This window comes from Bemisia tabaci, chromosome 4, assembly GCF_918797505.1.
Source record: "Bemisia tabaci chromosome 4, PGI_BMITA_v3".
Taxonomy (NCBI): Eukaryota; Metazoa; Arthropoda; class Insecta; order Hemiptera; family Aleyrodidae; genus Bemisia; species Bemisia tabaci.
The window spans coordinates 54,291,214-54,304,301 of record NC_092796.1 but is presented as its reverse complement, the minus strand read 5'-3'; the positions used below and the strand labels follow the sequence as shown (position 1 = coordinate 54,304,301).

General features: G+C 39.9%; 1 protein-coding gene across 3 annotated transcripts in view; it reads left to right on the top strand.

Annotated features, from left to right (window-relative positions):
• Positions 1 to 13,088, top strand: part of Phlpp (PH domain leucine-rich repeat protein phosphatase) — an 88,657-nt gene that overhangs the window by 21,649 nt on the left and 53,920 nt on the right. For 2 of the 3 annotated variants that reach the window (XM_019047163.2, XM_019047164.2), the window contains exon 2: positions 28 to 338. In XM_019047163.2, the coding sequence (XP_018902708.2) occupies positions 118 to 338 (221 nt within the window). In that variant the 5' untranslated portion in view covers positions 28 to 117. Of the gene's footprint in view, positions 1 to 27; positions 339 to 9,451; positions 10,115 to 13,088 lie in introns of those variants that run through there. The other variant, XM_072300076.1, reaches the window with a different exon arrangement.

Genomic DNA, 13,088 nt, shown 5'->3' with positions numbered 1-13,088 from the left:
ATTAACGTAACTCGTTTCGTATTTCAGGCCTCGGAGAATGAGAAATGCTCGGAGAAGCAGGTGAATTTATCGGGAGCCGGGCTCGAGTACCTGCCGGAGGATCTGGTATCGAGGTGGATGCACGCGGAGGAGCTGGTGCTCTCCAACAACCGGCTCTCGGCGACCGAGTCGAATTTGGATCTCCTGCAGCGGCTCCCGAATCTGCGACGCCTGTCCCTGTCCGGCACCTCGCTTAGGGAGGTCCCGCCGGTCCTCCAGAACCTCGACAAACTCCAAGTCCTCGATCTCTCCAACAATAAGCTCAAGTACGCTCCCAGGCAGCTCGAAGGATGTGCCAGGTAAATTTCAACGTAGTTTTAAAAAACGCTCATGTTGTACACTGCCGTGCTAAGGAAGAACGCCGTATGAGCCTTCAGACGTTGATAAGTTTCTACCGATAAAAACCAAAATTACTGGGAAAATTGTGAATATCATTTTCCAACATTTTCAGACATTTTTTTACGCAATTTGATATAAAATATTTGAAAATTTCAAAGAAAAATGTGCATGAATGTCTTCAAAATTACATGAGTTATCGAAGGAAATTTGGAAACTCTCGAATGCTCATATGGCGTTCTTCCTTAGCACGACAGTACAGTGGATCGAGCTAATAGATGAGGTCGGAAAAGACTTTTTCGACTAAAATTGGACATATTTCTATCAAACGGACCTAAGCGCCATAGGGTGAGGAAGGTAGAGGGGGGCTTGGATTGGCGGCGGAATCGGGCGTCCGGCTTATTCCGTCCTATACTCGCAATGCTTTTCCATGGCGCTTGGGTACGTTTGACAGAACGCGCTATCCGGGATTCTAAATTCCTCAAAGGGAACTCAAATCGGCGCTTAGTTCCGTTTGATAGAAATACGTCCAATTTCAAATTTCAATGTTTATATAGTCATAATTTCAATTATAAGGGGTGTTTCTGAAAGAAAAATTCATGGAAACCCCATCAGAACTACTTCTAAACTTTTTTGTTTCATGTTTTCGAAAATATAAGCTTTCAAAGTTTCCGTATTTTGTCCAACTGCATGTATTGACTCGGTCTAAGTTGCGTCGGAATCATTTTGGTACTGTCGAATTTCCTCGTCTCTCGGACGAGAGGGCGTAACTCCATCCCAAGGTTGCAAATGGAGTCAAACAATTGATTTAATGTTTAAGAAGAATGTCCCTCCGCAGATTTCCCCCAAATGTTTTCAGATTTTTGTATGAGATCAGACGAAAAATCAATACATTTTAGCGGCTCTGGTGCTTGCACTAGAGCTGCTCTTCCGGACGGTCCCAGCTGGGGAGTATCAACGGACCATGTTACATTGGAGAGACCGCGTGTTGGTTGATGGGAATCGGCGCCATTTTCTGCTGTTTAGGGGGGACTGATTTTATTTTAATTGATATCTTTTTCCTGTGAGCGAATGCTATGTTGTGTAGTGTATTTTTGGAATCATGGTGATACTGTCAATAATTCAAATCGGGTCTGTGCTTTAATCTCGCACTGGAAAAAATGTACTTTACGTTTAAAATTTGAAAATTCAAATCTATAAGTTTTCGCGCTTTTTTCGAAGAATGCCGTGGTTGGAGCTTCCTAGTCATACTACTCGACATCAGCTGATAGCAAACAAAGGTTACCAAGGAAACCGTAAACGCGTAACAACTACCTACCGTCGCCAGAGCCGCTTTCCGACGCGAATGCGTTGGAGCTTCCTGCTTGTTTCAGTTAGAAATGGCCACAATCATTTTAAACATAAAAATACAATTTGCAAGCGGCAATTTGGCTAAATTGAATTTAGGTTACGTTTCTTCGTGGAGGAAACGACAAAGTGAACCCGAACGAGAACGTAGTGATCCTTTTGTCGAACACTCAGTTAGTGAGAGGTGTCGAGAGTTGCATAATTTTCTTCGATAAAATGTTCATTTTTGAGGATGGTAATGAATATTTTCTCTTGAAATTCTCAGATACTGTAGATCTGAATGCGAATCAAACTCTCAAATTCGCAGGAAAATATTCATAGATTTCCTGAAAATTCATATTTCATCGAAGGAAATTTGACAACGACTGAAAGCTCATACGACAGTCATCCTTTGCACGGCAGGACAGTTTGACGAACACTTTAAAGTTAAGTTGAAAGTTAGTGCGATCACATTGCAATGTTTTGCCATAAAAGTACAATGTTTTTCAGCACTTGGGCATATAATGCCGATTTTAAACGATCAAGAAAATAATGTCTTAGAAAGATAAGCAATTTACAATGCATAGGAATATTAGACTTTATTTCAATTTTATTGCAATACACTACAATAACAGGAGCCACTTCAATTAGGAGATAGGCAACATGTACAACGTGCCGATACAGGGTGTCAATAGTTGAAGTATATCTTCGCAATATATTTCAACCTACGCTACATGGGCAGTCGATCAATGAGTTTTGTAGGATATCGTGCTCCGGTAGTAGAATCCTAAAGACGAGAACAAAATTGATGGCTATCTGTTGGTGTCCCGCTGAGACTGTCAAAAAGATTTTTGATTTCTGGGAAGTAGAAGTGTAGCTTGCCAATTCATTGCGAAGATTTTCCGGTGTACAATTTGTAGATAAATATAAAAAGGACCAGAAAATGTCCCCTCTAGTTTCTTCCTCCGCGAAAGTAATCAATAAGCGTTATTTACGGACTGCCCCCATTACTAGACTCTCCCTCTCTCCACCTGCACTCCCATCCGAGGTTCCTGGAAGTCAACCTAATCATGTTTATTGAAAATGTTACGATAACATGCAGGTGAGTCTGTGTGGCTAAATTTGGCCCGGGAAATGGTTTGAAAGTTCCGGGAAAAGTATGAAGTCACTCCCGGGTGTCTCCATAAGTTTCAATTTTCGCTCGACATACGACCTCAAATGTTGCCCGAGTCTTCTACCCTTCATTTTCCGGTTCATTATCTTTCTTAACTTGCGGAAGGATATTCTTATGGAGTGCATGAATTTCATCATTTACCTTAGCTTCTTCAAGAGGGTGTATTTGCATTGCATATATGAAACGACGTACTTTTGGTGAGTTTTATAACACAAGGAAAAAAGTAAAATAGCTCATTTTGGCGCTAACCATGAAAGGGTAATGTAGCATCGCGTCCATGCTATTGGACTCCATGCTCACCTACATAGTATTCGGTTTCTTATCACATCCAAGATCTTGGACTCCATGCTCACTTTAATGAGGGATAATTTTTTTAGAAAAATCGAAGTGAGCATAGCATCCAAAATTGTGGGATGCAGGTATTCTCTGACAACACACGAGCATATGGTCCAAAAATTTATTAAGACAAGTTTTGTAAAATAAAGACGGACAAATGTGTTTTCGTAAAAGAATTGTGCATTGGTTAGGTTAGGTTAGGTCAGGTTAGGTTAGGTTAGGTTAGGTTAGGTTAGGTTAGGTTAGGTTAGGTTAGGTTAGGTTAGTTCAAGTTAGATTAGATAAGAGAAGTATACGATTTTCTATCATGATGAACTTTAAAACTAAGAATGGTCTATACTTGCTATTGGACTCCATGCTCAAGCAAAGAAGTGAGAAGTTTAGCGATGAGCATGGAGTCCAAGATCTTAGACGAGATGAGCAGGCAAGTTTATCAAGGGTGAGCATGGAGTCCAATATCATGGACGCGATGCTACATAATCCATGAAAGATGGGTAAATCAGAATCGATATACCTCGCTACAAAGTTTCAATATTTAGTTCAGATCCATGAGAAAACTGGATGATTCAAAGTTATCGTCAAAATAAATTTAAATTGATCATATGTAACTCTCATTTTTACTTCCTCCTTATCGTCGTTTCTCTTACGTTACCGCTTATCGCCATTCCTGCCGTGAATCCTGCAACACGTTGTTCAACATTCATCAAGTAGTTAAGTCAATAGTTGAATATCGGAATCCCGAATGTAAAAGCTTCCACCATTCTGCCGTGCTATAAGGAAGAACGCCGTATGAACATTCGGACGTTGCCAAATTTCCTCCGATAAAATATCTATTTTCGAGGAAAGTTATGGATATTTTTTCTTGAAATTTTCAGGCTTTTTCCGTTTAGCCACAAACGAAATCCTGTGAAAAATTGGAGGAGAAATATCCACAGAATTTCCTGAAAATTTGTGATTTGTTGAAGGAAATTTGACAATGCCTATAATGGCTCATGCGGCGTTCTTCCTTGGCACGGCAGCATTGCCAAGATACCAATGCTGCCGTGATAGCGAAGAGAGCCGTAAGTGCAAAATTTTCGAAATCGAGTTTTCTTCAAAATTCGTCTAAACTCTTTTAGATGAAATTCCTGAGACAGCTAAAACAGCAAAATTCATCCTACTTTAATGAAAACAAGACGTATGAAAAATCCGTAAGTGCACAAAAAATGACATAGTTTTTTTCAAGGCAGCCGTAGGTGCACGAGAGCCACTGAAAAAAGTGCTTTCCAGTAAAGTGCCGCCCTCTTCTACCAATTTCTAACCTGCAAATGTGTTTGTTGTGCGTCCAAAACGCAACCACAAAAGCATGCAGAAGATAGCCCTTACGGCTGTTTTGCCTAACAATAACCTAGTATGAAAATGAAAAATACCCTTTTTATGTAATGGAAACAAAATCAGTCGATTTTTAATCATCCATACGATTTCTAGGAGTCTTCCGGACAATTATAGTGGCAATTTGACAAAGAACGGAGGCTTCTTTCAATAAAATGTCAGTCTTCTTGTCAGAAGCTTCTGAGCCCGTTTTCTCAAAACTTCATTTTTGCACTTACGGCTCTCTTCGCTGTCCCGGCAGAATGGAGGGTCTCGGGCTATAGCCTGCAAAGATCAAGCACCTTTGAGTCCAATTCTAGGTGAGTTCACGAGGCAGTGGCTCTCGGTGGCAGCACCAATTGGAAGACCTGCTTGATTTCAGTGAAGCGTTTATTTTGAGGAGTCATCGCGCCGCGCCACGGTGGGTGCACAGCTCATGCTGCAATGTGCCACTGTCGGACCTCGGCCGTCCCCGGTCACTGACTTGAGCCGCCACAGATCTTACAGTTTACAACAGCTTACATCATTCCTGAAAAAATATTATATCTTCCATCTACACTCATGCCCTAAATGTGTACCGTGCTTTATCATCGCACATACACGCAAACTGACTCTCTCGGCGATCGTGCAGACACACGATGGAGGATTTTACATGCAAAATCCAGAAATACATAGGTAGCAACAACGGTTTGACAAGGGCGGAAAATATTTTCAGTTAGGGTTATGATATATCATAAGTCCGAAAATTTCTTTTCATAGTGTAACATACCGTATCATAACATAGCATAACATAACATTACATGACATTACATAACATAACATAACATAACACAACATAATGTAACATAACATAACGTAACATAACGTAAAACGTAACATAAACTTCTTTTCAAGATGGTAAAAAATGATGCTCTCCACCTCCCAAAAAACGAAACTTGAAAAGTAGTTCATTTTACAGAAAATGCGATAGACCAATTGAATCTCACAGTTCAAAAAAGACCCAACTCGGGTTTTTTACGATGCTCATTTTTTCGCGTAGTACCACTCCTTTTTCGGCTGTTAAGGTCCAGTTACACGATCAAATTGAGCCATCAAATTGGGCCTCTCATTGGTCGCATCCTCACCTCAGGTCTTTTTCCACCAATCAGAGGTTCAATTTGATGGCTCAATTTGATCGTGTAACTGGACCATTACGCAGTTTTTATCGGCTCTTAAAATATTTAATATTTCCGAGATGGGTCGTTTTTGAACTGAGAGATTCAACTGTTGAAATTTTGTTTTCGATGATCGGTTATTTAAGACCGACTTGGAATAGAAGTTTGTGATTGCTCAGCTGTATCTTTCAGTTACCATATTGTCCTTTTTTCGGTCAGGAAATTGATTGGTTGTCAATCACAAACGTCAGTGTAGATACTTGTTTTTTCATCCGACAGGACAATAATTTGACAAAATATCGAACACACACAAATCCCAGGTAAATCTGTTTCAGTTTAATCTTATCATGTTATTAAATCAACAGCGACAAAATGTCAGAAGTCAGCTTAAGTCAGCTTCAGCCTCAGTCATGATTATATTTTTAAAAACAGCCGGAAGTTCCGACTTTCAACAGTGGCGAGGCGTGATTTATCGATTATCAATATCGCCACCCCATTTGAAACTATGGTAAATAATCGATTATTAAGGTGCTCGTTAAGCACACCCTGTTTATCGATCCTTTTCTATAGGTTTAAAAGGCAGATCAATCGATATATCGCAAAGCACGCCACACCACTGACTTTCAAAACTGGGCCTGATCCCTCCGACCGTATTTTATTCCCTTAAAATTAACATTCCCGATTCCCAGAAATAAACAAAATTTGCTCATGCCTGTAAAAGTCTGAAAATAATACGAGCCTCGGAAATGATCCGGAACCATTCAGCAAAAGTTCACGGCCCTGTATTGGTGTGCATTTCAATGAATGGAAGTGTTATGCAACATACAAACGGGTGAATTAATATCACCCTGTTAAGTCCTGATAAATTTGCTCGAGGATACGAAAAACCCAGCTGTTTTTAGTATCAAGGGTATAGGAGGCTATTGAGCGTTATGCAATTCTTTCATCATCCAATCAAGAGATATATCACAGAGGTAAATTAAGTGAAAAGGAGAGAATTGAGGAGCTCCTTAATCGGACGTATTTATGCTAAAAGTAACTATGTGCAGAGGGTTTACGAGCAACATAGTTCCTTTTTGCATAAATACGTCAAATTGTGAGCCATGAATATATCCCATTATCGTAGTCTTGAAGTTGGCAATAAAATGAAACAACCCATACGGAATGTTTACAATATTTTAGTGTATTGAAATGTGAAAAGGACATATTAAATCTTGAGGCTTCAAAATTTTCATTTGTGTGGCGCCTATTTTATTCATTTAAGTTAACAAGACGTATAGCAGGTCTGTTTACCCCTATATTTCATATATTAGAAAAATGCGGGCACACCGGAGCCGTTATAATGTTATACAATCATCCCATTAATGAGAGAACGACATTTCGCCTTCAATTCGTAAGTAGGCAAAAGCGGGCCCTCAGGAGGTGCAATAGCGGTATTCACATACTGTGTCAATGATAGAATGACTGCGAGCCAAAGTTTGGTCTCTGCGACCAAAAGACCGATAAATATCTTGTTGGACACGCTGATTCGGGAGTTTCGCAGAGTGGGTTTTGTTCACTGAATAGATCATTCGTCCCTGTTACGATTAGTCATAATTAGGCAAAAATAGTGATTTTGTCACCGGAAAGAAATCGGTACAGTTGTATGGGAAGCTCTAAGTACATTTGTGAGAGAAAACGAAAAAAACTTTATCTTCGATCTTCAAATAGATTTTTACTGATTCAAGTTGCCACGTTTCGGGCGCGCATCTAATTATCAGCTCTACTAAAACTTACCTACTTTTAGGTCCTTCACCACAGAATTTTAGAGCCTCCAATAAGGTAAAAGTTATTTTCAGGTATCAATAACATTTTTCAATAAATGATGATTAGTGAGCAAAGTGTCAAGCAATACGATAACCAAATTGAGAAACCACGTATCTTTTTCTTGGTGTTCCAAAAATTTTCGCTCCTATTTTATTATTCCGAAAGAGATTCAAGCCAACTTTACAACTTGAAAATTTTACAGAATTACCTGCTACCAGAGAAGAAAAATCAAGAGTTTTCAGGAGGTTATGACGAATAATTCTTATTTTAATTTACGCAAAAGAAGATATTGTATGTCAGAAAGTCTGCAACGTTACGAATTGATGCACGTGGTTTCGCACTTTCGCCATCAAATTTATCCCCAGGCGGAAACCATTGCTAATTCAAGAAATGACACTTTGACAAAATGTCTGATTTGACCATTTGCTTGCGATATCGTCACGATCCGGTCAAAATATCACAAGCGCCATGCGACGTTTAAACATTTCTACCGCCATTTTATTTTCGCACAGACAGTGAGATTGTTCAACAAAGCTGTCCGACAATTTCACTGAATTTTTCGTTTACTGCCGATAAAAGTCAGGGGCATTTTCAAACAGATTCAACCAACAATTTCTCTGTAAATTATAGAATGGCGGCGGAATTTTGAAAACGTCACACAGTAGATCGAGTCAATAGGAGAGGTCGGACATGAAATTTTTGACTAAAACTGCAAATTTTGATGTTTATTTCGTCACATTTTAAATTTTAAGGGGTGGCACTGGAAAAAAACACGGAAAAAACAATGGAACCACTTTTAAAACCTCAACCTTTTGTATAAACTGTGTTACAAGCGTTTAAAGTTGCCAAATTTTGCCCGACCTCTCCTATTGCCTCGATCCACTGTGCGTCATATGACGCTTGTGATATACTTTCGCTGGAAGGTGACGGTATACAGATATTAATGCTTATTAAATTTTAATCGCTCAGATGACCAGTGCGTGATCTTTGAAACATTTTCTCCACGCCTTTCGTCGGCTCGAGTGGAGTTTTAACTTTCTCCATTCCTCGGATTGAGCTATTTTGGCGCCGGGCCCTCCCTCGAGGTGCCTCCGGGAGGCCCGTCGTGTCAATCATCTGTGGCGCTCCCATTTTCGAGTCCGGGTGCGGGTGCTTTCTTTAAAGCTGGCAGCAGCGGTCAGCACCAGCAGGAGCGGTCGGGTTGTGTAGCAGCGAATGTGAATCTTATCTGTGATCACGACCGACCACGGCTATGTAAGCATAGTCCATAGTTCCTCTTTGCACCATCCACCTTCCACCTTCATCGTCCACCAACGCGTGACCACCATGACGTGACGTCCGAGCCCGATTGTCCGGCTCGGGGAGGAGCACCATTAACTCTTAGCCTCTTCTCCGGAGTCGAGTTCGAGTGCCTCCACCGTCCCGAGATCTTTCCACTACCGCTTTTATTCCCGATTCGAGAGTCCTGGACCGGGATTTAATCCCGCTTTCCGCTCCCGCTCTCATTGTTCATCCCGCTTCGTCGCTGATCGGTGAACGTTCGCGAAAAACCGCGCCGTCGACTATGACGTCACGGTCCGGGAAGTTCCGTGTGTCCAAACGCGTTTCGGTATCCCGATTTTTACGTACCGACGATATTGACACGTGACGAAACCCTACGTTTTTTATCTTTCGGACTCGAATTTTAAATTCACAGTGATTGGTGGTGACGTAGAAATTTGACAACGCGTTATTTGAATCAGTAAAAATCTGTTTGACGATCAAAGATCAGATTTCCAAACGCGTTTCGTTTCCCAATTTTTACGTACCGGTTGCGATGTTCACGCGTGATGAAACCCTCGGAGGTTTTTGATCTTTTGGATTCAAATTTTAGATTCACAGTGATTGGTGATGACACATAAATTTGATGAGTGTTAGTTAGGAAGAATTGACTGCCGAAAGTGCGATGGATTGGTTCGTCGTGGAATAATCAGGCTGAAAAAGCGGCAAACAGTCTACTCGTTTCCAAAAATTTAAAAAATTCATTCATTTTGCGAATATTTTATGACTGCATTAGTTAAGAGCAATGGACCATTAAAAGTGCCATGAATATGTTCGCCGTTGCATACTCAGGCCGGAAAAGTGGTTTTCATTCTACTAAATTTTGATCCTCACAATGTAGTGCTCAAAACTGGAGTTTATGATTTACATCAGAAAATTGGAGCAATCCCTGAAAATTGCTTTCGTGGAGTGTATTGAGGTGTATTACAGTATGGAATTTTTGTATTACGTTTAACTCTGAATATAGTGAAAAATGAATAAGCACCTGTACTAAGATTACGTGACTGCTGTATCACGAATTGAATGGCTGAGTTCAAACACTAATAACCCTTAAGTTGAGGCTGTGGTGAGGATTGTGAACTTGTAAACAACTTGATCGAAGTTCAAAAAAGCAATAACCTCTTCATCGGAAAACTATTAGCGGGTCTTTCCGCCGTCGCTTAACTTCCGATGAGGGATAATGCACGCTACTGGATCAAACGAGGACACTTTACTCTCTGTTGTGACGCACCGAGAAACCAAAACGGCAACATCCAGTAAATGCAGCTTTAAAGTAAGATCTGTTTTTCCTTTTTTCTTTGCCTTGTGTGCGTTTAAGCTTAAGATAAATTTCAAATTATATCTAAGCCTCTACGGAGAAAGTCAATCTCTTCCGTTTTTCAATAGCTCGACAGTCTTTCCTCTTTTCTCTCGGAAACGCTGAAAAGAGGAGCCTCTCGTTTATCCGCAATCCCATCTCTCTCTCGGATTTGTGGAGCCTTCCCGGAAATAAGGCGCAACCCGCCGCGCACCGGGGGGTGACGTCACAGATTCTTAATTGGTTAAATTATTTTAAGTCATCAAGCATTAGCAGCCTTCCTTGCATAAATTAATTACGGGATAAGAAAGAATCATGAACTACACTGCCACGCTAAGTAAAAACGTCGTATGTATATTCCAGAGTTGCCAAATTTAAAAAAGAATCTGTGTTTCATGGAAAGTTGAGCATATTTTTCCTTAGAATTTACAGATATTTTAAATTGAATTGCCTACATTACTCTCTGAAAAAGTTGGATAGCAATATTCACAGTTTTTTCGATGAATTCGTTTTTTTTTATCGAAAGAAATATGACAACGACTGATGGATCATACACGTTTTGCCCTTGTAGTGCAGCACATTCAAAGCGCGCATGCATCCTATACTGTGAGCTTCAGTAATTTTGATATTAAACATTCTTAATACTCATTCTCCTTCAGTTTCTACTTAATTTAGTTCTATGCAATTTGAGAGGTCCTCGGTGGATTAAATCAGTTGAATCACCTCGTAATGGTAAAGTTATATAAAAATGCTATATGTGCAATTTTAAGAAGGATGAAAATTGGATTTTATTACGGGTACACATTATTCTTTTCAATATTTTAACACGAGCGTCAATTGAAGGAGCATTTTTCTGTCAAGCTCCCCCCCCCCCCCCCGCCTCTCCAATTAGAGATACGTTCATTAACAGAAAATAAGTTTTGAAAACGTAGTCAATTGTGTACGTATTTGTTAGGCGATAATTTTCGTGATTTCTAATTTTGTTTTTGTTGTTTTTTTTCAATGGAATGGATGATTGCACTTATTTTTAAAAGTATCGTCGATTCATCGATATGATTCCCTTCCACTACAGTACCAAAGAAGCTGTGAACTCAAATCTTTGAACTGACTTAAGAACTAAAGTATAATATCGCCTCATCACCTTGAAATGAATCAGGATTATTTGCCATTATTTTTCATACTCCTGCTCGACGTAATTGTACGGCTTTCAGTTATGACTGTGGAAAGCGGATGTAATAACCATTTCATAAACTCAGACTTTTATAATCTAGGAGTGAACTCGACTTGGAGAATTAATGATAAAAAAATGGCGTCGGAGCACTATTTTCAATTTTGACAAGTCTTGTCCGTTCTAAATCTACGCAAATCAGTGGTCAATGGAAAAGTTACCTCATCAGGTATCAATTTACGATGAATAATTTAATATTTTTGGATATTCTATGCAACTCCGTTCGAATTCAGTGATTTTCATTCGTCGGTTGTTCATTATGAAGTCGACGGCCAGCAGCGGTGAGGCCTGAATGACCGATCAGCGATATTTCCCCCATTTGAGGCTATGATAAAGAATCGATTATTAAGGTGTTCGATGCAATCTTCCTGTCTATCGATCCTTTTCCACAGGTTTAAATGGTAGATCCATCGATATATTGCAAAGTACGCCAAGTCACCGGTGGTCAGCGAAGTGCATAATTATTAGCCTGGGTAAAATGAGTAATGAGAGAAATAATTGCCGAAACATCATGAGCTTGAATATCTTTTGTTATTTTTCAGAGAGACTCCGTCGATAATTGACTGCATCCGCGAAGCTTCGTTTTAGTTGAGCTCCGTTCTCGGCGATGAGAGGTTCGAATTACCCAACAGACGTATCGAAATATTTGGAATATTAAATTGAATTTGATGCAAAACGACAGGAATGGGCCAGACTAAAGACAACAATAATACGTAAGCTAATTATTAAAAATATCTAGGTGACTTTTCAACACTCACATTACCGTCAGTTTTGACCAAAGAGGAAACAAAAGCCCGAATTTGAATTTCGGGCCGGGTGACACCCCCTACTAATACGAATCATCTCCGATTGGCTGATCCACCTAGTGCCCATTTTCTGGAGCCCTCATAGAAAATAACACAGGGTTAATTTTCCATCAATAATATCTCGCAAACAAGGGAAAATTGATGCGTCGGAGATTTCAGAAATCAACTCTCCAGATTCCTCTGAAGAGATTGATAGATAATACATGACACTTTTTTCTCAAACACACCGAGCAGTTCGACCTGGAATTTTATTTTTTCAACTTAAAATATGACACTTGAAGTCGGAGTCATAAAATGGTTCCGGAAACGTCTTTTTATTAAAAGTCGTTTGATTCTAGAAGTGTTTTTTTCGCTCCTAACGTCCATATTTTGCCAAATTACTCATTAAAGCTTGAGAAAATGACACGAGAGGGATATAAAAGTTAATTACCGGCCTCCGTCTTTCCTCATCTGTTAAAACTCATTTTATTTAGGAAAATCTAATTTTTTTTTATCACTTGTGCCTCATTTTGAATTCTCCAAATGTCCCAACCATAAACCCAAACTACTGCATGTTTAATAATTGAATCAACAATTATTCAATTCTTCAATGGATTATTATTAGGACCAGCAGAAACGTTCCCTTTTCATCGGGGTCATATTAGGGTTAGCGAAACTTTCTACAAGAGGTTCGTTAGGAACCCCTCGAAATTTATGGCCCATTAAAGGGGATCGTTTGAGATTTTTAATGAGGCCGACAGGAGCGAATCAGGTGGGGCCCGAAGAAAGTGAGGAATAAAATCGGGGGTCATGATCTCAAGCTGCTAGGAAACTCGTTCGTCAATTGCTCCTTCAGAGCTTTCAAAGTTCACGACTATTCGGAAAGTTTTCTTTGGTGCGTCACGCCGTGGGAGTGGTGGAACATGGAAGCCCCATT